This window comes from Hibiscus syriacus, unplaced genomic scaffold (assembly GCF_006381635.1).
Source record: "Hibiscus syriacus cultivar Baekdansim isolate YM2019G1 unplaced genomic scaffold, ASM638163v2 tig00112305_pilon, whole genome shotgun sequence".
In the NCBI taxonomy this organism is placed as follows: domain Eukaryota; kingdom Viridiplantae; phylum Streptophyta; class Magnoliopsida; order Malvales; family Malvaceae; genus Hibiscus; species Hibiscus syriacus.
In genome coordinates this window covers 539,557-566,447 of record NW_024063299.1, presented here as the reverse complement: position 1 = coordinate 566,447, position 26,891 = coordinate 539,557, and the positions used below count along the sequence as shown (strand labels likewise).

At 33.1% G+C, this 26,891-nt stretch overlaps 1 protein-coding gene, 1 long non-coding RNA gene and 2 pseudogenes across 2 annotated transcripts; 3 read left to right on the top strand and 1 right to left on the bottom strand.

The window, feature by feature from the left end:
* Nucleotides 1-1,663: 1,663 nt before the first annotated feature.
* Nucleotides 1,664-5,018, top strand: LOC120177742 (annotated as a pseudogene).
* An 8,856-nt stretch (nucleotides 5,019-13,874) lies between these two features.
* On the top strand, nucleotides 13,875-15,813 carry LOC120177743 (60S ribosomal protein L3-1-like). Its single transcript, XM_039183770.1, has 5 exons — nucleotides 13,875-13,965; nucleotides 14,132-14,242; nucleotides 14,546-14,850; nucleotides 14,931-15,340; nucleotides 15,433-15,813. Exons 2-5 carry the CDS (start codon nucleotides 14,203-14,205, stop codon nucleotides 15,800-15,802), a joined length of 1,125 nt encoding a protein of 374 aa, XP_039039701.1. The 5' UTR covers nucleotides 13,875-13,965; nucleotides 14,132-14,202; the 3' UTR covers nucleotides 15,803-15,813.
* A 292-nt stretch (nucleotides 15,814-16,105) lies between these two features.
* LOC120177737 lies at nucleotides 16,106-25,083 on the bottom strand (annotated as a pseudogene).
* LOC120177738 lies at nucleotides 18,200-18,934 on the top strand. The gene is made up of 3 exons (XR_005521465.1): nucleotides 18,200-18,257; nucleotides 18,402-18,450; nucleotides 18,852-18,934. It is a non-coding gene; the product is annotated as an uncharacterized LOC120177738 (long non-coding RNA).
* Nucleotides 25,084-26,891: the final 1,808 nt, after the last annotated feature.

Genomic DNA, 26,891 nt, shown 5'->3' with positions numbered 1-26,891 from the left:
ATGATGAGCTACCCTTTTAACATGTTTAATGCATTAATGGCCTACCCTTTTAACATATAATTGCTTTTAACATTAATGTGCAAATGTGCAATGATCGGGCAACATATCAAGTAGCTGCTCCAAATATACTACCCTATCATAATGCCTTTCGAGTTACGTGCATGCAGAATTGTCTTTAAAGCTATAATTCAATACAGATTCAACTGTAAAATTTTCAAAACATGTAAAAAAATCAATTCGTTCACGATATATCAGTCCTATAATCAACATGAACTTATTAAAAAGAATACGAGCTCATAGGACACCGAAAACCACAGGTCGGATCAATACAATTCCCAATAAACTAGTGCCAGCAGTCTCTCGGATTGAGCCTGGCAGTTTCACTATGTCGATACTCACAACCAATTCCCTAATTTAAAGAAAAACCAAACAAGATAATAAAAAAATTTAGCCTAGGACACTCTTTCACTTCTATTCTAATGGACTGAATATCTTTCATAAGGAGTACTAAAAGTTTTGATTAAGAAGAAAGAAGAAAATTAGATGGTTTTGGTTCAAAACTAACATTGAATATCCAAATCCTTGACATGCAGTTCCAGAAACATAAAAATTTCAACAAAACAACACACAATGTGAGCTAAAAATGGGAAAATGCGAAAGAGGAAAAGTTTACTTCCGGATAGCACAAAAGAGAAAATAAATACATTCTTGGAAGTGAGGGGAAAAACTAAGAAATAAATGCAATCGGTGTTGCGTTCCAGAAATTCTTCTTCCATTTTTTTCTTTGTAAATAAAAAGCTAAAAGACAGAGCACTACTTGGGTTTACAATTTTACGTGGCGAAAAATTGAAGAACAAAAACCAAACGAGAGTGCATGTGAGCAAAAGAGACTGAGAGGTGAATGTGCTATTTGTGATTTCATTATATTTGATAATCTGTTGGAAAATCTTTAACCACAAGGATTAAACGGAGAAATTATTAAATGCCATTTATGCAAAATAAGTCCAGTTTTGTGGGTGATTTTCAACAAAATACTTAGTTCATCTTAATAGTATTATTCAACTATACATTTCTAACCCCATTTTTTTCTCACGAGCATTTCATCGAACATCTATGCTTCACCTGAGATAACCTGTATCCAACATTACACCTTGAATCGTTGATGGTCTCGATAGTCCCGATAGTCCCTTGGTCGGGTCTTCTCTCAATGGACCCTTATTCAAGTCAACACCTCCACATAATTCAAAGTTAGATTAGAATTTCCATGCATCATCAACTAAAAAGTTACGTTGGAAATGAGAAAAGAGAAGCGAAAAAATAAATTTGAGATCGAAAAAGAATTTGGGGTTTAGAATAAAATTGAGGACTATGTTGAAAGTTTTAAAAATTGAGGGACCTAAATGTAAGTGCCTGAAAAGTTTAGTGACCGTATCGCAAACGTACTAACGGCGATGTAACGTCAAATGACCGGTTACGTCGGTGACCATATTGAAACGGACTAAATGTTGGAGGACTATCTTGCAAGTTTTAAAAGTTAGGGGACATAAATGAAAGATTTAGAAAAGTTCAATGACCATTATTATACTTTACCCTAATTTTTATAATAAATAATATTATTATTGTATTTGATAATGAACAAATTGCTAAAAAAAATACTCTAAATAGTCAACTGCAATAGTGATAGTATTGCCAAAGCAATGACGAACTCCAATCTCTCCGCTGCTCGAACTCCATTATTGGATGACACCGTTGACGCCTTCCTTGACTATAAAAGCCGCCGCGTCCGCCGATCAAACTCCGGCGGTTGGCGGTCCTCTTCTTTCATCATCGCCGTGGAAATTGCTGAGAGGTTTGCTTATTATGGAATCTCCTCAAACCTCATAATTTACTTGACAGGGCCTCTGGGCGAGTCCACTGCCAGCGCCGCCGCACAACTCAATGCCTGGTCTGGGGCGGTATCGCTTCTGCCACTCTTTGGTGCATTCATCGCTGATTCATTTCTTGGTCGATACTACACCATCATTCTTTCTTCCTTAATTTACATTTTGGTAAAAATGAATTTCCAATTCTTTCCTGTTTTTCTTCGTTCCAATTGAAACTAGAAATAAAAGGCACCAATTTGTCACTATAGAAGGGTTCAACTTGATTTCTTCCTAGTACGAATCAATTAATTGTTAAGAGAGTTCATAATGCTGGAATTTTGGTGAAACATAATGTTTAGCATATTAAAATGTAAAATCTTTCTACGCTCATGGAATTTATTTATGGATATTATTGACATCGAAAATGGCATGATTTTGGGCCTCTGTTCTCAGGTGTGGGTACAGAATTCCACATTAAGTTGGCTTTAGTTCTCTTTGTGAGTGAAGTCAGAATAATGAATGGTAACTTTAGAGAGCTGGTGGATTAGTTAACTTTGATGTTGATTCAATCATTGTTATATGAAAAGTAGCCTGCTTCTGGTTTTAATGTTAGCCAGATTTGGTTAGTATCTCCCGTCTGCTTGTACTTTTCCTTAGCTTGTAGCAGCCTTTGCTAATTCTGACCAAGAAGGGAAAATAATAAAGAAAGAGAATAGAAATCAGAGGGCAAAATGGAGATTAATTGGAGAAACTAGGGAAACAGAAAGTAATTTGGGAGAGAAACCAGGGAGAATCAGTAGAGGGATAAATCTCAGTCATTAATTCACAAATTCATCATCCAAAAATCTAAACATTTGATAATTGAAACCTTCTAGGTACAAAAATTCAAGACTGAAGAAACAGCAATGCTATCTACTTCTACTTGAGCATCCTGTTGCTTGACTTTTCTTTTATCATTGGTAGCCATGGGGTAGCAACAGCTTTGAACGATTAAAACTAATTGAAGGTCATAATCTGCAGTGGTGTTCAGGATTTTCTTTTAATTGTTTTAGTAATTGATTAGAGAACTTGCTAAATGTTTTCTCTGCTGAATTGATTTGGAATGATTTACAGGGTCTTGGCTTGTTGACTCTGTCAGCCACTCTTACTTCTGTCGGCAATTCTGGTGACCAAAACTCAGACAATGTCACATTAAGTTCTCTTCGGTTTCAAGTGATACTGTTCTTCTTCTCATTGTATCTAGTAGCATTTGGACAAGGTGGGTTCAAGCCGTGTGTTCAAGCTTTTGGTGCAGATCAGTTTGATAGACAAGATCCAGAGGAGTGCAAAGCCCAGCGTTCATTCTTTAATTGGTGGTACTTTGGTATATGCGCTGGTGCATTCGTAACCTTATGGATTTTACCCTACATCCAAGACAACCTTAGTTGGGTTCTCGGATTTGGGATACCCACTATTGTAATGGTTGTTGTACTGGTAGTTTTCATGCTTGGAACGGCGACTTACAGGTTTTGTATTAAAGGGAAAGAAGAAAGCCCATTTGTGAGAATTGGTCGAGTGTTCATTTTAGCTGTCAGGAATTGGAAAATGGAATCTTCAGCAATTGCTGCATACGAAGAGAGTCAAGGACCTATTCCAACTGAAAGTTTAGAGCAATTCAAGTGAGTTTTACTGAAGATTAGTATCTAAAGCCTTATACACAGTTTAGGAAACAAACTGAAAATTCATTTTTCTGCTTTAATGGCATCTGATATAAGTTCTTGTATTTATCTAAACAAGGCTGCAAGCCGACATATGTGCATGTTAGGATCCTGTGAAATTTACTGCCACCATAATCTCTGTTTTCCAAAGGATGTATGAACTCATGCTCATAAAGGTCCTAGAATTGTAGTTTCTTTTGCCAGTCTATAGTGGCCTTGGTTGATGCATCTTTTCTTAGTGATTTGGATCTCTTGCTCATTTATTTTCTTCTTCCAATTATTATAATGTTTAGAACTTCAACTTTTCTGAGCTATATGAGCTGTTACCCTTGTTTTGGTTTATGAAAGTAATGTTCCTATTTTCATTTCTATGACAAACATAAATTAAATGGCAATATGAGTTTCTAATGTGTAGGTTTCTCAATAAAGCATTGCTTGCTCCAGATGGTTCAAATGAACGAGGAAAGGCGTGTAGCATCAGTGAGGTTGAAGAAGCAAAGACAGTTATAAGGCTTGTACCAATATGGGCTGCAAGCTTATTTTATGCAGTCGCTTATGCACAAACATCGACTTTCTTTACCAAGCAAGGGGCTACCATGGACAGATCAGTTACAACAGGGTTTCAAATACCTGCTGCTTCGCTTCAATCATTTATTAGCCTTGCGATCACTCTCTTCATTCCGATATATGACCGCATTTTTGTTCCTTTGGCAAGGTCCTTGACTGGGAAACCGGGGGGAATTACAATGCTTCAAAGAATTGGACCCGGAATGCTTATAGCTATCACATCAATGTTAACTGCTGCTTTAGTGGAGATGAGGAGGCTTAAAATGCTCAAGAATACGGGTTGCTAGACAAGCCAAATGGTACTGTTCCAATGAGTGTGTGGTGGCTGGTCCCTCAATATGTACTGTTTGGATTGTCCGAAGTGTTCACGATTGTTGGTCTTCAAGAACTATTTTATGATCAGGTGCCAAATGAATTAAGAAGCGTCGGCCTTGCACTCTACCTTAGCATCTTTGGTGTTGGAAGCTTTTTAAGTAGCTTTCTGATCTCAACCATTGAGAACATAACTGATGGGGATGGCCGAGATAGCTGGTTTGCGAATAATCTTAACGTGGCACATCTTGATTACTTTTATTTGCTGCTTGCTGCACTTACTGCCATTGGATTGGCTCTCTTTTTATGTTCTGCAAAATCTTACATTTATGCCCGGGGTAGTGCCTTATAGATCGAAGAATTCAGAGGTTAGCTCAATCGTCTCGTGCAGTCGCCTCTAAAAGGTAGCATTCAACTATTCCATGGTGTTATTCTACGTCTCACAATGATATCGATTGTTGTAAATGTAATATAGTATGTTGTAAAGTGAGTTACTTGATGTTGATTGTTGTAAAGGTAATACAGTATGTTGAAAAGTGAGTTACTACTTGAACGCTGTTGTAAAAATGTAAATCAAGAATAAGTAAAATATTGGGTAAACTATTGCCCCTTTTTACTTTTATCATCATTTTAGAAAATTTGTCAATTAGATCAGTCAACTATTTAAATACATTCAATCAAATCACTTGTTGTTAACAGTTAACGGGGAGGTGACATGTTAGTTAAAATACTTGGTCTAATTACGCATTTAATCCTTAATATTTAGACATTCTATCAATTTGATCATAATTTTAATTCAATTTAATAAATTTAATCCTCAATTATATAGTGAAATGTGAAGACTAGGGGTGCTTAATGAGTTGAGCAGCTCGAACTCGACTCGTTTAAAGCTTGGTAAAAACTTGACTTGGGTTGATTTGAGCTCGACTTGGGTTGATTTGAGCTTGACTCGAGACTTTAATGAGTTGAGTAAGCAAAGTCCAACTTGACTCAATAAGTACGTGAGCAGCTCATTAATTTTTTTTTATATTTTTTAATATTTATCATAAAAAATCATTTCATTCAAAAAATTATTAATTTTCTAATAGATAATAAAATACGATTAATTGTTAATCTATTAATTTTCTAATAAATAATAAAAATATTAAATTATTAATTAATATTTTTAACTCAAAAATCACCCTATTTATTATTTTAATATATTTGTGAATTGTCACTTTGGAGTTTAGACTTTAAAATTGCTTCATCAAATCTTTTGATAATTTTTGGTTAAATTTATTAATTTATGTTTATATTAAGATCTATACAATATTAATAGATTTTACCTATAGTTAAGAAAATAAAGTAAAAATTTCAGTGTGACTTTACCATTGGGATAAACCCAATTGTTGGAAAAGGGTTGCAATATAGTTTATATATTTTATTTTTAATTAGTGTAGTAAAAAAATTAACCAAATGAGGAATTGAACCTATGACTTAAAAGGGAATTTAATTTGTCTTAACCATAATGCCAACTCTCATATCCTATTGGGTATTACATCTTTCCTTATATATCATTTAATTATCACATCCTTCTATTATATATCCTTCTACTATATAATTTATAATTGAATATTTCATATATAATTTAAATAATTATTAATATAATATTTTAAAATAATAATTTTAAGATTTTTATATTTTAAAATTAAATTTATTATTTTTATACATTTATATTTTTAATAATTATATATATATTATATTTTATCTTAAATTAATTTTAACTTAAAATAAGATTAAAATATTTTTAAGTTAAAGTAAAAATAAAATATATTTTATAATTTAAGGTAAAAATAATATATATATATATATATATAATCATTAAAAATGTAAATGTATAAAATATGATTGGCAAACGGACGGGTCGAATGCGAATACCCCTTCCCTTATCCCCATACCCACCTAATATTTTCAAATCCTCCATCCGCCCACCACCCATGATGGGTAAATTTTTTCAAATCTACACCCGCCCACGCGAATACATTCTCAAATCAATCCCCACACCCACTACCCAACTGGAGACGTACTGACTAGACCCACCTAACAGCAACCTTAAGGTATACATAAGCAACAAACTAAAACAAACACGTCCATTAAGAAGCATAATAAAATAAACCAATGATTATAAGTTATATCTTATACAATATTAAGATTTATAAATTAGTCTCTAAAATTATACCTAAATTCTTAATGGTCCAAAATTTAATGGATATTTAGTAGGCAGGCGGATGTGGGGCGGACGAATAAGGTCTTAAACTCATTACTCGCCCACTACCCGCGATGGGTACCACTTTCTAAATCCACACCCGTCACTACCCACTAAAGTTATACCCATCTCCACCCCAATTGAAACAGATACGGTGCGGAATCCACAAAATTATACCCGTTTGCCATCCCTAGTATAAAATAAAAAATTAAAAAATAATTTTAAATTATTAAAATCTTAAAATTATTTTTTATTTTAAATATAATATTAATAATCGTTTAAATTATATATGGAATGTATTCCTTTACAAATTATACTAGGATATATATAGAAGGATGTAATAATTAAAGGATATAATAGTTATTACTTAATAGAATATGAGAGTTGGCATTATGAAATTAAATTCCCTTTTAAGTAATGGGTTTGAATCCACATTTGGTTAATTGTGCTTCCTTTTTGCTGCCACTAACTAATTTTTTTATTTTATTTTTTGTCTCCTAGTTTTAAGGCTTCGTCTTAATTAATCCGAACCGACTTGCGTTGTACATTTAGCTTGGTGGGTGAATCTCTCAGCAGAGATTTTATGCATACATAAATACTTGAACTCAAGACTTTGCTTAAACGATATCAAACTACTTACCACTTGAATCAATTGTTTGTTGTCATTAACTACAACTGTTTGTTGTCATTAACTAAATTTAGATAATATAAATATTGTTGTTTAAATTGTAAAAAAAAATAGACAAAATGTGCCTTACCGAAGGCATGAATACAATAGTTGAAAAAGATCATTTTCAAATATTTTTAATGATAATTGAGTCTTAATATGAATCAAACTATTATTTTAGTGATTAAGGGATGATTGTTCTTTTTAATCTCAAATTTAAACACGATATTTACATAAATATTTTAGCGTTGAAATTTAAAAATTTTATGCCATTTTTTTTCGAAGAATGAGTCTCACCTTCGTCGAATAAACGTTTCGTTCCTCTAAATTCATTGTCCAATATTAGAGAAAAACAAGTTTTCCATCCCTGTCTGTTAGTTAACTAGATATATCGAATCAATAGTGGTTAGAATCATAATTTTAGAATTTCACAAATCAAGTTTTTCTTTCATATATATTATATGATACCTAGCACATATATTACATTAATGCATAAACAAAGATTACCCTTTTACTAACATAGTATACTATCATTTCTTGAAGAGCTTAATTTCTCTCCACCTTGATTCCATGAAGTTGCTAGATTTAGAAGGTGCAGCATAAACACCGCATTTGAAATACAAGCCTCCAGGCCCTTGATCCTTCACCACAAACTTCTCTTCTCCATCAATGAAAACCCAGATCTTCCCTTTGCCAACATCATGGATCACATTCAACCGAAACCATTTATCGTATAGATCGGTGGCCACCAGGTTGTACCGGTAATATCGCATGTTGCCATCGTAAATCCGCAGTTGGAGTGTTGTATCTCCTTCGGAGGCACCGTGGATTTGCATTATGGTCACCCCAGAGGTCCCTTTTGGGACAAAACCATAGCCTTCGAATTGCCAAATTCCGGACGAATAGTCATGCCCCTAAAACAGATGCACCACAGTCCAGTTAGATTAATGCATTTTGGTATGTAATATTATTTGCTGATGAGAATGTGATGTTTACCTTTATCCGAATTTCGGTACGAGGCCTAGTTCCGCTGCCAGGTTTGAAGGGCTTATCGTTAGTATAGACCCAGAAACTCCGAATACCATCGGAGTTATTGTAACGTTTTGACAGTGGTATGTTAAATGGTTTCTGCAAATCGAAATTCTCATCTGTTAATGGCACTTCACTGAACCCGTCTGTAGGATCCGCACCAGAAACAAGCCATCGATCTTTCAAACAAACAACAACAATGATAATCAAAAGCCTATAGCAATTGGAACCCTTATTCATTTTTGTGGAAGAAAACTGCTGGGATATCTGGAGATAAAATAACAGATTTTTGGGGACCCATTTATAATACAGAGATACTATTTGGCGTAAGTCATGAAATAAGAAATGCAGGACCTTTATGTTGTTGTTTTATCTCTTTAAAGCGTATGAGAGTGCACATAAGTTGGGCCTTGATGCTGAGACTTTGTCTGCATATACTGCTATTTTGGGAACTTATTAGATATTCATATTATGTCTGCTTCTCCGATGAATATTACAGTGTCCTTGTTCACCCCGTTACAAAACCATCATCTCCTAATTTGGATCAGTATTGGGAACGAAATTCTCCACTAAAAATTATATGTTAAATCACTAAAGATTAATATTAGGATTATCATTATCATGGAAGTTGATGGGATTTTGCGTTAGTAAAGGGATGGATGTTAATTATTTGTATTAGGTTGGTGGCGATTCAAAAGATAAATTATTCGTTTTAAGTCGAAATGTGACACAGCTTTGACAAAGTTGGTAAACGTTTAAGTCTTTGAATATCTAGGTTAGACTCCAACACAAAAGATGAAGGCGTGATTCAAATTTCCAATTGAAGAGTGTATATTATTAGTACTATATTTTAAAACTCATGAAATTCTTTTTGTAAACAAAACAAATATTTTATATTTTAAACTATAAAAATATATGTTAAATCCCTCAAATTTAAGATTAAATAAAAATATATGTTAAATCACTAAAGATTAACCTTGAGAATATATAATATGTGCCAACTTTTTAAAAATAATTATGTGTAAACTTAAACCAACACAAGTTATCCATTTATAGATATAGACAAATTCAAATAAAAATTATTATTGATAATTTAAATCAATTTAGATAAATATATAATACTAATAATACCATGTTTAGAGCAGTCCAAACTCATGGTAAATTCTAGGCCACACGAACCCATGACTTTGTAGTCTAATATGCAAACCCAATGAACAATGGACCCGCCTTTTGTCATAAAACAAAAGATGGGGACAAAAACTAAACTAAAGGAAGAAAACAAGGGGTTTTATGTGAATTCGTTATTTCTATAATGTACAATAGTGTTACCTTGAACAGGTATGGACTCTTCATTTACAAAGAAATATATTTATAAACAAAATAAAATATTTAATACTTATTGTATAGGTGAATTACCCTATTTTGTATAAAGAAATATATTTATAAAAATTTATACAACAAGTGATTAGAAATAAAATAATAAAAAATATTAATAAAAAAATAATATATACATTTTGTTAAGATTTTTTTTAAGTAAAAAAATAAACATATAAAAGAAACATGAAATAAGACACACTAGAGACTAGATATAGTATAATTCGACTTGTCTATCTAAATGAATGAGGAAAAAATAGTATATTGTAAACATAAATATCACACATAGCATAAATACATTGAATTCTCTTATATCCTCAAAAATCTAGTCTATCTCAATACGGTCTTTCAATTTTCATACAAAACTCATATCTACATCATAAAACCTAAAAGTTGCATAAATTATGAAAATGATTACATCTCTCTAAAATAATTCTCACCCATAATTATAAAAATTAAGACCTAATCTATATTTATATAGAGAATAAAATAAATTTTATAAGAATTCTTACCAAAATAAACTTAATCACCAAATAATCTTTATCCACTATAATTATAACAAAATCCAACTTAATTGGTGAAATTCAAATCATTACATAATAATCTCTCTCTTAACAAAAAATTTATTAGAAAATTAACCTTTAGTATTCAACAACTTCAATTCTCATGTAATATTTGTTGAAACACCGTTGGATCAATTGAGAATTACTCTCATTGTATCTGAAAACTCGTTACAATAAAATTTCTCTTACAGGTCTTCAATATCACTAACAAAATATACAATAATAAATTCATTTAAAACTCCACAACTTGAACAATAATTTCGATACCACTTGTTAAGAATTTATAAGTAGAAAATAAACATAACAAGTTCAACATAAAATAAGACACTCACAAAAGATGTGATTTATTATGGTTCAACTTTGTATACCTCCACATATGAGAGAAATAATAATGTACTATAAATATAGAGATCACAAAAAGAACAAACACATAAAATTCTCTTATATCATGAAACCTGATATATCTCAAAACACTATTTTAACATCTATTCAAAATCTTACTCTATAGTTATTTATATATAAAAAATAAAGGTGGTTACTAAGAATCCGTATAATTATAGAGAAAGCAAACTTGATCATTAAGAATCATTATTCCATCTTAATTTTTACCTAAATAAATTTAATCACCAAACAATCTTCAAACACTGTAATTACAATAAAATATAAATTAATCAATAATTAAAATTTTCATTAGTCACATATTCGATCCATAAGTAATGATTCACAATAATAATTTTCTAGATATTTTCCCGGTTGAATTAAGGGTAAAATATACTTTTAGTATCTAAACTATTAGTTTTGGTCTGTTTTAGTAACTAAACTTTTATTTTTTTCAAAACCAACATAACGTTTAGTTTTTTTAGTATCATGTCTTTAAAAACTTAAAGGACGGGCTTGTCATTCACTGTGTCTACAATTGTCAACCGTTGCATCCGTAGGTCAATGAAGCCTAAACTTTTCAGCCCGCACCTTTTCGACCCCTAAATGCGATTCAGACCTCTGTTTCACCAAGAAATTATTCAATCTCCCCAAATCGACGATGGACACTTCGATTTCTTCATCATCCGATCTCTCTGGTCCACCGTCCTATGAGCCTGAAACTATACTATGTTGGTCAACTCGTTATTCTTTCGTGCTCCACTGTTCATATTGGTCGTCCATAGGGATGGCAAAAAAACCCGAACCCGACGGGGAAAACCGAAAACCGAATTAAACGGGTCGGGTTTGGGGATGATAAACGGGGATGGGGACAGGGACGGGGACGGGGAAAACCCATTTATTTTAAACGGGGACGGGGACGGGGACGGGTTTGGTAATCCCCGCCCCGATACCCGACCCGATAAATATTAAAAATAATATTAATATATATATATATATATATATATAATATTAATAAATTTAATTTAAATAAAAAATATATATTTAATTTAAATATATATATATATATACCCGGCCCGATTTCCGACCCAATACCCGACCCAATACCCGGCCCAATACCCGTTTAAATAACCGTTTGTGCTAAACGGGGATACCCGTTTCCCCGCGGTTTTCCCCGATTACCCGACGGGGATCCCTGTTTAAATCCCCGTGGTTTTTTAAACGGGGATGGGTACCGATTTTTTAAACGGGGACGGGGACGGGGGGACCAATACCCGGCCCGAACCCGGCCCGTTGCCATCCCTAGTCGTCCATCCACCAGAGCTATGCCACATTAGCCCGTCTGTTAAGTTTTTAGTGGCGGAGTACTAAAATGAAACAAAAACTAAAGTTAGGCATGGTTTTGAAAAAAAAAATGAAAGTTTAAGTACTAAAACATACCAAAATTAATAATTTAGGTACTAAATGCATAATTTACCCTTGAATTAATATAATTAGTAAATGATATCGACTCACCTAATATTTTAAACAACATTGTATTTGTATAACATGCTTAAACATATTCGAGCACTCTTAATTGGCTGAATTTCTTAAATAATGCAGTTGAAAAAAAATTGTTTGAATAGGGCACTTTCGAAATTATTTCGTGAAATAGAGTGAATGCTACAGTAAATCCGAAGACGAATTGGAGTCCAAGCGACTTACTGGGGGAGACGCATGGAGTGCAATGCGTCTCCCATATTTTTTCACTATGTAAATGTACAAAGGGTAAATTACACAATTAATCATTCATATTTTTATGTTAGTCGTGTAAATATATATATAAACTTTTTATCTACTAAATATTCAATTTAAATTGGTATTACGAATATATTTGACATTAATTTAATTATAAAACTATTTTTATTTAAAATACACGAGATATTATCATAATGATACAATTTTGGACTACAATTTCAATTAGAAATTATGTAAGCACGATGTTGGTTTATTTAGTATACAAATTCAATGCTTGGACTCCAAAAAAAATTACCCTTTGTATATTTATGAAAAAGTGAAAAAATTACCCTTTAGTACACAAGTTGAGTGATTAAATTGAAAAAAATTAAAAGTACAATGAGTGAATTTGGAGAGAGAGTAAAGTTGAATGATTAATTGTGTAATTTACCCTTTGAAAATATCGGAGGGAGTGCAATGCGTCTCCCATATTTTTTAGGCTAAATTACATAATTAATCATTCAACTTTACTCTCTCTCCAAATTAACTCACTATACTTTTAATTTTTTCAATTTAATCACTCAACTTTTGTTTTACTCCTATTTTGATCACTCATTGACCATTGTTCATGTTGTTATATGGAAGCCAATTTGATACATCAGCTCTAGCATTGAATTTGTGTACTAAAGAAACCAACATCGTGCTTACATAATTTCTAATTGAAATTGTTGTCCAAAACAGTGCAGTTGTATTTAATTAATTTGGAGAGAGAATAAAGTTAATGATTAATTGTGTAATTTACCCTTTGTACATTTACATGGGAATGAAATTGGTGAAAGAATACGGGAGACGCATTGCACTCCATGCGTCTCCCCCAAATTATATTGTCCAATGCATCTTCGGGTTTACTAACATTCACTTTATTTCACGAAATAATTTCCAGAGTGCCCTATTTGAACAATTTTTTTTCAACTGCATTATTTGATAAATTCACCCTTAATTAGTTATAGTCCACAATAATTCCTGACTTTGGGCTACAATATGAGAGCTCAATACAAAAGGAGAGCCCTTATTTTGCCATAAAACTGAAAGATAGGGAACAAAATTAAATTCAAGGAATAAAACAGGGGGTTTATGTAAATTAATATATTTAAGCATTTGCTTATAAAACACCTAGGGTTTTAGAAATGGAGTTTAGCAGCAGCCAGCCACAGCATTCGACGCACGGCAGCAGTCTCAGGTCGCCTGTCTCTCTTCTATCTAATATCTCCATCTTCGTCACTTTTAGCTGCATTTGCATATAAAATGGTTAAAAATGAAAGAAAATATGAACTGTTTTCTCAGTTTTCTTTTGTAAGAACATGGCTTAGTGTCATCTGAAAATCTCATTGAATTGTATTTGGTTATGGGTCTTTTATTTGGAGTTATGTGATTATTTATTCATTTTTTTTCATGGTGATGAAGGCGGGGCAGAATGTCTCACAGGAAATTTGACCAAGACATGGTTAACTTGGATTTCTTCCAAGGAAGCGAGCTTCTCGTCACAGAGGGAAAGGTAAATTATCTTTTATTTTTATTAATTTGTTCATAATGTAGCTGTAGAAAACTATAGTTTTGTATGAGCTATAGATTTTGTTATCTAAATATGCAGCAATGAAATGATTATAAATGTTTGTTTGTGTGTGTGTGAATTGTGATGGTGTTACTTTGGGTTGGTACAGTGAAGGCATTTCCTAAGGATGATACAAGCAAACCTTGCAAGCTCACTGCCTTTTTGGGTTACAAGGCTAGCATGACACACATTGTTCGAGAGGTTGAGAAGCCTGGATCTAGTAAGTTGATTTCGATTAACTTGCAACTTATTTCAATTGTTTAATATCTAGTAAGTTGTTTTTGATCAACTTGCAACTTATTTCAAGATGTTGAGCTTGTTTTGACATGTTGATGCATTGCTTAACTTGATATTTAAGGAAACAAGTGATGCATTATCTGTTATTGGCATTTGTGTAAATAATTCTCTTCAAGTAAAAGTTTTAAGTGGAACTAGTGTTTATCGGTATTGGTTATTTGAGTTCAAACTTTTAAATTTGTTTTGTATTCGTTCCAGCTAACTTGTGTTCTTTGTTTTTGTATAGAACTTCACAAGAAAGAGACATGTGAAGCCGTTACGATCATTGAAACCCCTTCAATGCTGAGTGTTGGGGTTGTTGGATACGTCAAGACACCCCGCGGTCTCCGCAGCTTGAACACTGTATGGGCTCAGCATCTGAGTGAGGAGGTCAAGCGTAGGTTCTACAAGCATTGGTGCAAGTCCAAGAAGAAGGCGTTCACCAAGTACTCAAAGCAGTACGAGAGTGAAGAAGGGAAGAAGAGTGTCGAGGCTCAGTTGGAAAAGATTAAGAAATATGCCACTGTTGTTAGTGTTTTGGCCCACACTCAGGTTATAACAATATTTGATTTAATCAGTGTCTTGGTTTTCTATATTTTACTGTTCATAAGTGTTAATTTGCATTGTTACAGATTAGAAAAATAAAGGGATTGAAGCAGAAGAAAGCACACCCAATGGAGAATCAAGTCAATGGTAGAACAATTGCCGACAAGGTTGATTTTGCTTACAAGTTTTTTGAGAAGCAAGTCCCCATTGATGCTGTTTTCCAGAAGGATGAAATGATTGATATCATTGGTGTCACTAAGGGTAAAGGTTATGAAGGTGTTGTCACTCGTTGGGGTGTCACACACCTACCCCGCAAGACCCACAGAGGTCTGCGTAAGGTTGCTTGTATCGGTGCCTGGCATCCTGCTAGAGTCTCATTTACTGTTGCCAGGGCAGGTCAGAACGGATACCATCATCGTACTGAGATGAACAAGAAGGTTTACAGGGTTGGCAAGGTTGGTGATGAAGCCCACTCTGCCATTACCGACTATGACAGGTTAGTGGAATATAATTGGGAGTGTTTTGAAGGCATTCAATGGATTTTATCAATTTTGATTGATATAATTGTTAAATGTGTACTGACATCAGGACCGAGAAAGATATTACACCCATGGGTGGCTTCCCTCACTATGGTGTTGTGAAGAGTGATTATCTGATGATCAAAGGGGGCTGTGACGGACCTAAGAAGAGGGTTGTTACGCTTCGCCAGTCTCTGATTAACCAGACGTCCCGTGTGACATTGGAGGAAATCAAACTCAAGTTCATAGACACCTCCTCCAAGTTTGGGACGGGCGTTTCCAGACAACACAAGAAAAACAGAAATTCTATGGTCGGCTCAAGGCGTAAATTCGCAAACTGGTCTAGAGTTTTCATTGTCGTATGTTTTAGGTTTTGTTATTCCCCTAGGTTAATTTATTGTCGTTCTCTATTCTGTTTTGAAATACATCAGTTAGATTAATTTGGCTTTATAAATTTTGTGTTGAATGTCTGAACTGATGGAAGATTTGGAGCAGTTTCCCTGAACAAAAAATAATTTCTGATTTTTTAATATAAAAAGAATGGTCACTTTTAATATTTTATGGATAAAGTTTGATAAAAATATTCATTTTATTATTAAAATTTTAACATGAACCGAGCCGACCTAAAATAAAAATCACTTTGTTTAAACTTGGGTGTACTGAGTGTGACAAATATGACTTTGCATACATCTAAAAAATCTATGAAACCTTTTTTCAAGAATTCCCCCAAATTTCATGCCTAAGGGGAACCATTTTTCCTCATTGGATAGATTTCATTCTTAGATCAGTTGAACTACCCCTTCATACAAAGAAAAAACACTATCCAAAAAAATGCAATGGCTACTATACAAGTTAACCAAATCATTTGCCAGCTTCTTCAGTTGTAACTGTGGGATCGGTTACAATTTCCAGACTACCACTTTCATTTTCGTAACTTGAGGGTATAGGATCCGGTTCAATGATAGAAGCCCGATGATCTATAGGCATAATAGATTCAACATCCAAGGTCGTATGGGGAGGATCATTGCCCTCCTTACTGCCCTTCTGGGAGACCTTCGATAGGTCTTCATCTTCCTCGATAATACACTGCTGGGATATCTTAATAGAAGATCATCACTGTTCTCAATTTCAGTATCAACCTTTGAACGTGGCTCTCCACCTCGATCTGCTTTTGCTTTCTCGGTACTTTGTAAAGTACGCCTTGGAACCTACTATGGGACGAACGCCCAGAAATTATTCTTGGACGGGGTTACCTTTGTGCAAATTACTTCATGAAAATTACTCGGGCAACCATGATCGTAGATATTGATTCAGCTTCTGGCCAGATGTCGAAAATTTTCTGGTAGTCTGGGAGACATGAAGGTATGTTAGTTAAACTCCGAAAAACTAGCTGAATTTAACCCAATAAAATGATCTTTGTTCCCTGCAACACAAAATGCAAATCAACACAACTGGTTTGTTCCAATGAGGTACAAGTGAAACCCAGTGAATCCACCAACATACCACAGAGCAACGAAACAATAGGCCATTAGTACAACAGACTGAGGAGATTCCTTCATTGCTTCCCAAACTGTTCTATGGTTATCATCCATCAGAACCTGAATGTAGAATGCTGACATGGAGAACACATAGATGCAGAGAAGAGTTTCCGAAGTAACAAACATAAAAAAGAACCGGTAATTGCACTGTTTTTATACAGAATAGTCAGCTACTAAACAAAACAGTGCTCAACTGAAGCAAGAAACATCTGGACTCCTGTGAATAGATAGATTTATAAGATAAAACGTACCAGTCCAATGCATTGCCCCACCCAAGGGCAGTGGTGATCGAAACGCTCAACACAATTGTTGCAAATGGAACAGTGGGAGCAACGGGGAGGTCGATAAAGCATGCATGTGCACTACAGCAAAATTGTTCTACAGCGGCGTTTTTAGCGGCGTTTTAAGATTAAACGCCACTAACTTTAAACATACAGCGGCGTTTACATTTCAAACGCCATAAATGGTAACTTTAGCGGCGTTTTTATACAAAATGCCACGACAGAGTAGTACTTTAGCGACGTTTTTATACAAACGCCGCTATAGACTCGTACTTTAGTGGCGTTTTTATACAAAACGCCACGATATAGTAGTACTTTAGCGGTGTTTTTATACAAACGCCGCTATAAACTCGTACTTTAGTGGCGTTTTTATAAAAATGCCGCAATATACTTGTACTTAGTGGCGTTTTTATACAAACGCCGCTATAGGCTTGTACTTTAGTAGCGTTTTTGTACAAACGTCGCGATAGACTCGTACAGTAGTAGCGTTTTTATACAAACGCCGCAAGTTTAAAGTTTCTAAATCCCGCGCCTATTTAACCCTTTTTCATTTTTCCCTTCACCTATTTTCCATTCCCGCTCCCCCTTTCTAAAAAATAAAAATGTTTCATCTTCTCTCCTCCTCTCGACTTTAGACTCGTTTTCGGTTCTTTGATTTGTTTCTTGTAATCATGTTTCTTTTCCTTCATGACTAATTTCTTGGTTCCACTTTGCAGTGTTTTGGGGAATGGTCTGGAGCGATACTCTGAAAGTCAATGTCTATTCCATCAATCTCATCTTTGATCCCACCGCCACTCTTCATTTGATCTGGGTACCCCTTTTTACCTTCCCTCAAATTTCTTTACTTTCTTCATTGTCTCTAATTTCCTCTTGTATTTAATGATTTGTTTTCTTTGTTAGGCTATTGAATTCCCGGTTGTTATCCTTCTTTTCAGTTGTTGTAGACAGAAACCGGAGAATTGCTCGGTTAGCCAACAATTTCAATTCAACTTGTATAATTTGTATGTCTTTTAATTACTAGGGGCTCTTTTAAATGCGCTTGGAGCGTTAGCTTTGGGGGCACCCGTCGGATTGCAGTAAGTGATCCTTAACATTACTACGATTGTGACAATATTATCCAAGGCAGTCAATTGGCCTTGCTTTTCAGTTTTTCATTATGGTTTAGAATCAAGTTATTGCAAAATCATGCATTAACTGTGTTCCTCTATTGTTGGATGTAGGTACTTTGAAATGACCATTAGCTGGTCTCTTCTGATGTCTTCATTGACTGTAAGTTTCCAAATTTCAATTCCCTTGCCTGTTTATCATTATCATACATCTTTGAATGCTTAAAATTCGACTCTTTTAGGTGTGGGCATGCATACTCGTGTAGCAATATGTTCCCTTTTACATATTTATTTCATTTAATTTTATTTATAAAATTCTAAAGGTATATCATGGTTGTGATCCTCTTGCCTTTTTTCCTTGTTTGATATCCTCACTTGGATATCATGTTGGATTTGCATTTTGTTCATGTTTCCTCTTAGCCAACAGGCAGTATTGATGAGTTTCCATTGTGACATAATTATTTTAATTTCTAGTTGTGTTTTGTTCTTCAAAATTACCATGAATGTGAACCTTTACACTCCATACACGCACTAATTAAGTTATGTTTTGGTGCATTTTTACAGTTTGTGCCTACAGCTTGTGTTTATGGTTCATGTTGGACAGATTGGCATCGCATATTTGCATGTACAAAGTAAGTGTTTCATGTAGATGCTGACTTGCATGTACAACTTGTGTTTCTTGTGCCTACAGCTTGTTCATTTTTCAAGGTATATTAGATTTGGTATTGGTAAAAACTTTTGTATTTACCGTATTATTACTTTATTAGTTTGGGTATCAACTCACAGGTGAAATAACTGGCTTCATTCTGTGAAACATGTATAACATTTTCAACAGACAAATGCTTTCTTCTAAAGTTTCACCTTTGATTCATTGCGACTTAAAATTTTGGTTTTTATATTAAATTTAAGTTCTCAGGTTCATTTGTTTTTTTTCTTTTTTTTTCTTTTTCAACTTTAGAAAGCTACATATACTATATTCCTTCCAAAACTACACGATCATGCTAACTTTTCTGTCATACTCCAGAAAACAGCTTGGCTTGCAATGTTTTATATCTGCATACCTACTGGAATTGCTCTTGGATACGTTTATGGTGGATTTGTAAGTTTGTAAATCTTGTTGTTTATTTCTCATAGATCTTAGTTTTGCATTATGTGATTTACACTCCTAGTTCGAAGTATTACATGATACCCATCTGCACTGTTTAGGCATGTCTCCAAGATGTTTAATAATTAATCACTGTGTTAGCTAATCATATAGGTTGGGGGCTATTTTCATTGGCGCTATACATTATGGGAGAGGCATTGTTGATGCTTCCATTTGCTGTTTTGGGCTTCATGGTTAAACCTTTGCAGTTGAAAGGTAATTGTTTTGATGCTTTGCACAATTTTGTTTTTATGATCCCCACAGTAATTTAATCATTGAAGATCACTTACTTCAAACTATAGGTTTTCCTCCTGTTGAATCCAGAAAAACATTAACATCTGTGGAGACTGTTTCTTCCGTAATTGATGGTACGTGTTCCTTGTAGTTTTTTTATTGTATTAATTCATTATGGGTTCTTCTATTTGGTGTGGAGTTGAATTCAATGGTAGAGTGCTAAGCAGTTGCTATATGTGGATGCACGTATGTAAAAACATAATTCAAAGGAAAAAGTTTCTCCTTCACACATTAAATATATTATTTATTCATCTCATGCATATCACTACTGTTTTCGTTATCCAAATCTATTACCTAAGAAGTTTCAGTATGTCTATTGGGATGTAGCTAAATAATAGAAGTAATGAAATTTCTTTTATGATGCCAATCCCTGGTCCATGCAGTAAGACATCAAATTTCAATGTCTACTCTTCTCTAGATTCTGTAATTACTCTCTTGATTTTCTGTACAAGTTCTGTAAATTTTTAGTTGCTATACGTGTAATCATGTTATGAATGTGGTGAACTGGTGATTACTAGGGATTTTAATGAATGCTATGACTTGGGAGCTTATGGTGAGTTGGGCACATGAAAAGTGCGTGAAACATGGAGAAGGTAAAATATAAATTGGTTATAGAAGTCTTGTGATGGAGGAGTCCTTAATCCGTGATATCTTGGCACCTAGCATCGGGGAATAGACTGATGTCTGATGTAATTTTCAAAGTGGGTCATGTATCTTTGGAACAATTGTATCTAATCCTGTTTTACTGATGTTAAAAGTAAATCTATTGTAGGATTTAAATTTATGGATGCTTAAAATATATTGTTGTGTACTTTGATAGTCAGTATTCATTCAATAACCTGATTGTTCCTCTTTTCTTTGACAGGTCATTAAGCATACACAACATTTTGAATCAGATTTCTCGGTTTGCAAAAGACATGAAAGTGCTTTTGGTGGAAAAAGTTTATGTTGTAAATGTTTTGGGTATTTTCTTGACCCTTTCACATCAACTGGACTAATGCCTTGACTTTTTTAAAAATTAATGCCATTAGTTTGTTAGCTTTGAACTTAATATTCTTTAAAGATATCATGTATGATGAATGATGATAAATTGCTTTCTTTAATAAATTACTTACCTTCATATTCTCTAGCTCCGAAAAGAATGTTTCTTTAAGTTTGTTGTTATGGATGTCAAGTTTATGGGAAAATGCTACATGTTAAATTTGGGTAATAAAAGAGTAGAAAACAACATTTGACAAATTAGTTTTAATTTGCAAAATCAATTTCTTTTAGCTATAGAGAGGTAATTAGCGGCGTTTGTATCTTAAAACGTCGCTATAGATATGACCTTTTGCGGCGTTTGTTCTAAAAAACGCCGCTATATACCAGATCTTTTGCGGTGTTTATGGGAAAAATGCCGCTAAATTCAAGACCTATTGCAGCGTTTGTGGGAAAAACGCCGCTAAATCTCAACACCTATTACAACGTTTGTGGGAAAAACTCCGCTAAATCTCAACACCTATTGCGGCGTTTATTGGAAAAAAGCCGCTAAATATCAACACCTATTGCGGCGTTTGTTGGACAAACGCCGCTATATATCGTTACCTATTGCGGCGTTTTTTGTTACCAAACGCCGCGAACTTTAGCGACGCTATTTTCAGCGACGCTTTTTGCGGCGTTTGTTATAGCGCCGCAGGTGTTTTTTGCAGCACTTAAAAACGCCGCTATAGGTAAAAAAAAACGCTGCAAATGTACAGTTTTGCTGTAGTGGTGCTACAATACTTCACTCGCACCTGCATTCCGTTGACCATAACTTCTTTAGTTCGAGGGAACTGACGGCCTCGATTCCCAGCCTCAGCTGATACAGATGAATCATGGTGAGGCTCCTCATCTGGGGGACGTGAATTGCGAGGAATAATTCCTGGGTCCCGGGTTGATGTGAGGAAAAGAATAATCAACGCCAATCAAAATAAACTGCCCTATTAAAATCAATAGCAACTAAACCTAAAAGTAGAAAGTTAACAAAAAGTAAAGTGTTAAATACATGTGTGACCACTGAATTTGTCCACCTTTATCACTTTGGCCCTTTAAGAATTTTATTTTTTCCGTTTTTACCCAATGAACTTTATATTTATTACTTGTACACTTTCAACTTTTGTAAAAAAAAAAAATTAATGACCCAATTATATCTTGCCATGTGGATCTACTTAAAACCTATACTATTATTTTTGTCTTTTCCTGCACTAAAACTACAAAAAGAAATCCTCATATTTCTTCCCATACATCATGCCATTTCCTTTTCTTTATCTTCTTCATTTTTTTCTATTACAAAAATTTGAATCATGGCAATCACTGAACCAAAACCCATAAATAAGTTTGCTTACTTGAATCTCGTCCCTCCACCGCTTACTGAAAATCAACTGCAACTACTATATGGGTGCATTTCAAGTGCACGGAAATTGCTGATGCAATGACTGAAAAAATAAGGATGGCCTCTGAATGTAAAAATAATGGAGTATCAAATCATCACTTCATCAATTGGACACATTGAAGACTTTTTTGTTGGAAAAATGATGTTTAAAAGCAGCAGCCCCAAATCATTGGTGAGTGGATCATCTGGAAGAACAAAAGAGTCTACTAAATTGATGCTTCTTGTCATCCAATCTGGCTATAGCTCCATTGTGAATGATTATTCCCATTTTAGCTGAAACTTGCTAAGCGCATCAGCCTCTTTTAGTTCATCATCACCAGCAACGTGCCATGCACTTAAAATGCACCCATGTAGTAGTTGCGCTTGAGTTTCAGTATGCGATGTAGGGGAGAGATCAATTCAAGTAAGCAAACTTATTTATGAGTACTCATTTGATTAGGTGATTGCCATGATTCAAATATTCATAACATGAAACAAATGAAGAAATGCTAATATGAGTTTTAATTAGATCCATGTGGCATTATATAATTGGGTCATCAGTTTTTTAACAGTAATTGATGGTGTATAAAATATATGAATTCAGTGGGTAAAATGAAAATTCTTAAAGGATCAAATTATAATGGTGGACAAGGTATATGACCAAATATGTTTTAACCTAAAATAAAAGATAAAATCGATATATATATATATATATATATATATATATATACCTAGAAACTAGAAGGGGCTTTGGCTATCCAGAAATTCATTTCAATAACGGCAACTAGTATCAGATGAAAGGGTTCCACTATATTCCGCAAAAAACAAATATTTTAAAATTTAAAAGATCAATTATTTTGGGATTTTGAACATAAAAGTTCGTCCATGATGACCATGAAAATTTATGACAAAAACATAGCTGTTAAAAAATCCCAGCAGTTAAAAGTTTCCCTTAATTTATCCATAACTTACTGCTCATAAAAGTTCTTTCAGACATTTCAACAGTAATTGTTTTAAAACCTCAAGAAATAGTTCAAATCAACAAGTGATGGGAGAAGATACTTACATTGATAGTAAAGACAACTGCTACCACCATAACAGCATATCCTGCATTATATGGATAAAATGCATGTCGAAGATGCCTTGCAACATATATGCAAAAGACAATAGCAGGAGCGCTTATCAGCAACAAGGTAATTGGCAAAGATCTAGCATCTGAACCAAATATTAGCCTACCACCAAGGAAAAATTTCTGCAAAATGTATATAGAGGCAGAATTAAATGCTGAATGAAATTCATGGATATTCTGTTCGGACTGGAGACAACAAAAGATACAATGAAGAACATCAGATTGTGCTATAGCATTTCCATATTTTATCACATTTTAAAGCTATCATTCTCTATATTTTTCAAAACTTGCACACCTTTTATTCAATCCTATTGCCAACTACCCTAAAATACTCTTAAAAATTTAACTTTGGTATACCTCTATCCTAATTCTCATCTACAAAACATAGTTTATGCAAATAGTATACACAAGAATTTCTCTAGATATCACATCCAAATATATAGTGAATGCAGTGAAAAACAAACCAACAAGTTTCTTATGGTTACATTATTTCAAAATCTATTTGTCTTGTTCTTTTCTGGGAGGGGGGAAGAGGGGTTATTAGAAGATTGAAAATATTACATCGCTCTTTGAAAAAATGTGATCATTCATCTAAACCTTAACCACAATCTATTACCACATTGTTCAACCACAATCTATTACCACATTGTTCAACCACAATCTATTACCACATTGTTAGTCCAGTCTAATAATACTTTTGCACTAAATCTTATACTAAGGCATTCCTTTGATCCAAAGATATGGCATACTAGTAGAATATCAAGTATATCCACATAATCACCAATCTCGGCAAAGCAATACCTTCATTATTTTGGCTTGGAATTGCACCAAATTTGTGAAAATATAATTAGCATTCTTCAATTAGGACATTTCTCTAAAAAAATTGGCAGATTTAGAATAAGAACATACTCTTAATAATGCTCACAACAGTATCACCTGATTTCTCATAATTGATACAAAGTTCCTTTGAAGAAAACACACATAGAACTATTAAAACAAAATATAAAAAGATTAGCTAAGTGCGAAGCACGAATTCTGCCTACTTTCATTGAAGTAATTTGGCACAAAAACAATCGAATTGTACCTAAATTGTAAGGTTATTCACTGGAACTTTACTCTACAATCCATAACAGGTTTTCTTGAAAAACCCAAAGCTAGTTATCCATGGCGCCATAAAAGTAAATTACGTATATTTCATCAACCTTAGTCATAACCCTCTTTTTAACGTCGAGAATGCAAAATGAATCAATGAACAGTCAAAAACACCAAAAGGAATTCAATATTTTATTCATGTTACCCCCTTATATCATAGCAAAATAAAAGCTAATCAGAAAAACAATAAGCCAAAAATCCTACAATACCAATCAAAATCAAACTCATTTTCCCACAAACTAAACAAATCTAGCAATACTCAGATACCAAAACGTAGCAATTTTATGGAAAAAAGAACTAAAGAAGAAGAAGAATTTACAGCCTTACATTACTTCCTTTCCAAACTTCGTACACTCGCTTTTCCATGAAAGAAATTCCCGCGCCCACTCTCCCCCTGTTATTGCTTTATTCGACTACATTGGAACTGAGTCTAATTATTGCGAGATTTTCATTTCATTAAGAAAAGAAATCGTAACACCTTCCAATGCAAAACTTTGCCACCAAACTGAAAATCATACTCAATCGAAAGCCGATTAAATCATAAGTGCCAGAGTTAGGCACTGGTTTCTTTCTTGGGTATTGTTATTTTAAAGAAGAACAAAAGAAGAACTATCGTAGAAGAGAAGTGCGTGTGTTGAGGTGATCTTGACGATGGCGATTGGCGCTCTGTTTGTGAGCGGAATGGGAATTTGAGGGTTTTTTTCTTCTTTAAAAAGGAAAATTGAACGATCTTTAATCTTTTTTACGCTGAAATAAACTGAAATATGTTTGTTGTTCAATTTTAGGAATATTATCATTAATGACCTCACAGTTTCTCAAACTCACCGATGTGAGTATTTTATTTTAAATATGTTCAATTTAATACTTATGGTATCAAACCGTTACCCACATTAGAGAGACTCTGATCTGACATACATATTTCAAAACTTGATTTAATTCTATACTAAATTACGTCTTATTTATTTTATCATATTTTTTTAAGGAAAAATATCTTAAGTTTTTTTTCTCTCTTTCTCTCTCTCTCTTACTGATATTAGTTTCTTTTATTCTTTATTTATAACTGACATCTACATTTATTTTTTATCTTTATGATTGATTGTGACATTAATTATAGTGTTGATCATCAATATTCTATGTTGTATTTTTTTATTATCTTGTATCTATATTTTCATATTTTTAATTTTAATAATTATATTTTTATAATACACTTTCCTATGACTTTTAACGTAGCTTTTAGTCATTTAGTCGTTATTTTTGCTTATTCTTTTTTAGAGTTATTTAACATTATCACGATTGATTAATATGTCATTTATTTATTATCATGTTGATATTTTTTATTTTAAACCCTTAGATTGGATTTGAATACACGATTTGTATTCGTGAATAGTTTTCTCGTGTTTCTCGACTCTGATTTGCAGTTTGTTACTGAGCTTTTATTAGTTTAATCCCTCCGATGCGATTAAATATGTTTGTATCTACATTTTGTTCGAGTTTATTTAGTTAGATTTTTTTAACATTTTCATTGTATGACTTTTTTGTGATTTTAAGTGACTAATTTCTTGTGTTAATGATTGTATAAAAATATCATGTCTTTAATTTACAATTATAACGGTAAAACTTCATTGTAATATGAATATTTTATATTTTTAATAAAATTAGTAGCTATTATAAAAATATGATTAATTTATAAATTATCATAAAATATACAGAAGAAATATTGATTCAATTGATATTAGGTAACAAGGTATCTGAGGCCCTTTTACTTTTCAAAAAATTAATGTGACATTCGAACTATTTTTGTATTTAATGTAATCCTCAAACTTAGAAAAAAGAACCCAATGTGACTTTTTAACCAATGATTTTCTTCGTTGACCGTTACGATGCTGACCTGACATTTCACAGTGCTGATTTGATGGTCTACAGTCAGTGACGAAACTCTACATTTCCTTTTAAGGGGGCCATTTAATTTTTTTTATAAATTAGTTAAAATATTTAAAATACTTTTTTCAATGTAATTATATATAAAAATACCATAATAATATTTTTTAAACCTTGTAATTCATCTATTCACATTAAAATCTAAAGAAACAAAATTCATCTAGTTCTTTTGTTTGCTAAGTATCTCACAACTTGCAACATATAACCATAAAAAAATATTAATTTAATTTTATAATAAATTCACATAATAGATATAAATTTAATCGATAAATTTTTAAATTTAAATATCAATTTAATTTCATATCTTTTATTAACAATTTAATTTCATATTAAATTCACGTCATATAAAATTTAATCAATAAATTTTATAATTTATATTTATATAATCAAAATATTTAGAGGTATTTTAAAAATATTTTCATATATATATATATATATATATATATATATTTGTGTCTAAGTTTTTAGTTTAGAGATGAAAAGTCATGAACACACATAATAAATATAGATATTTGAAATATAAAAAATATAAATTGATTTTTTTTTTTAAAAATTACC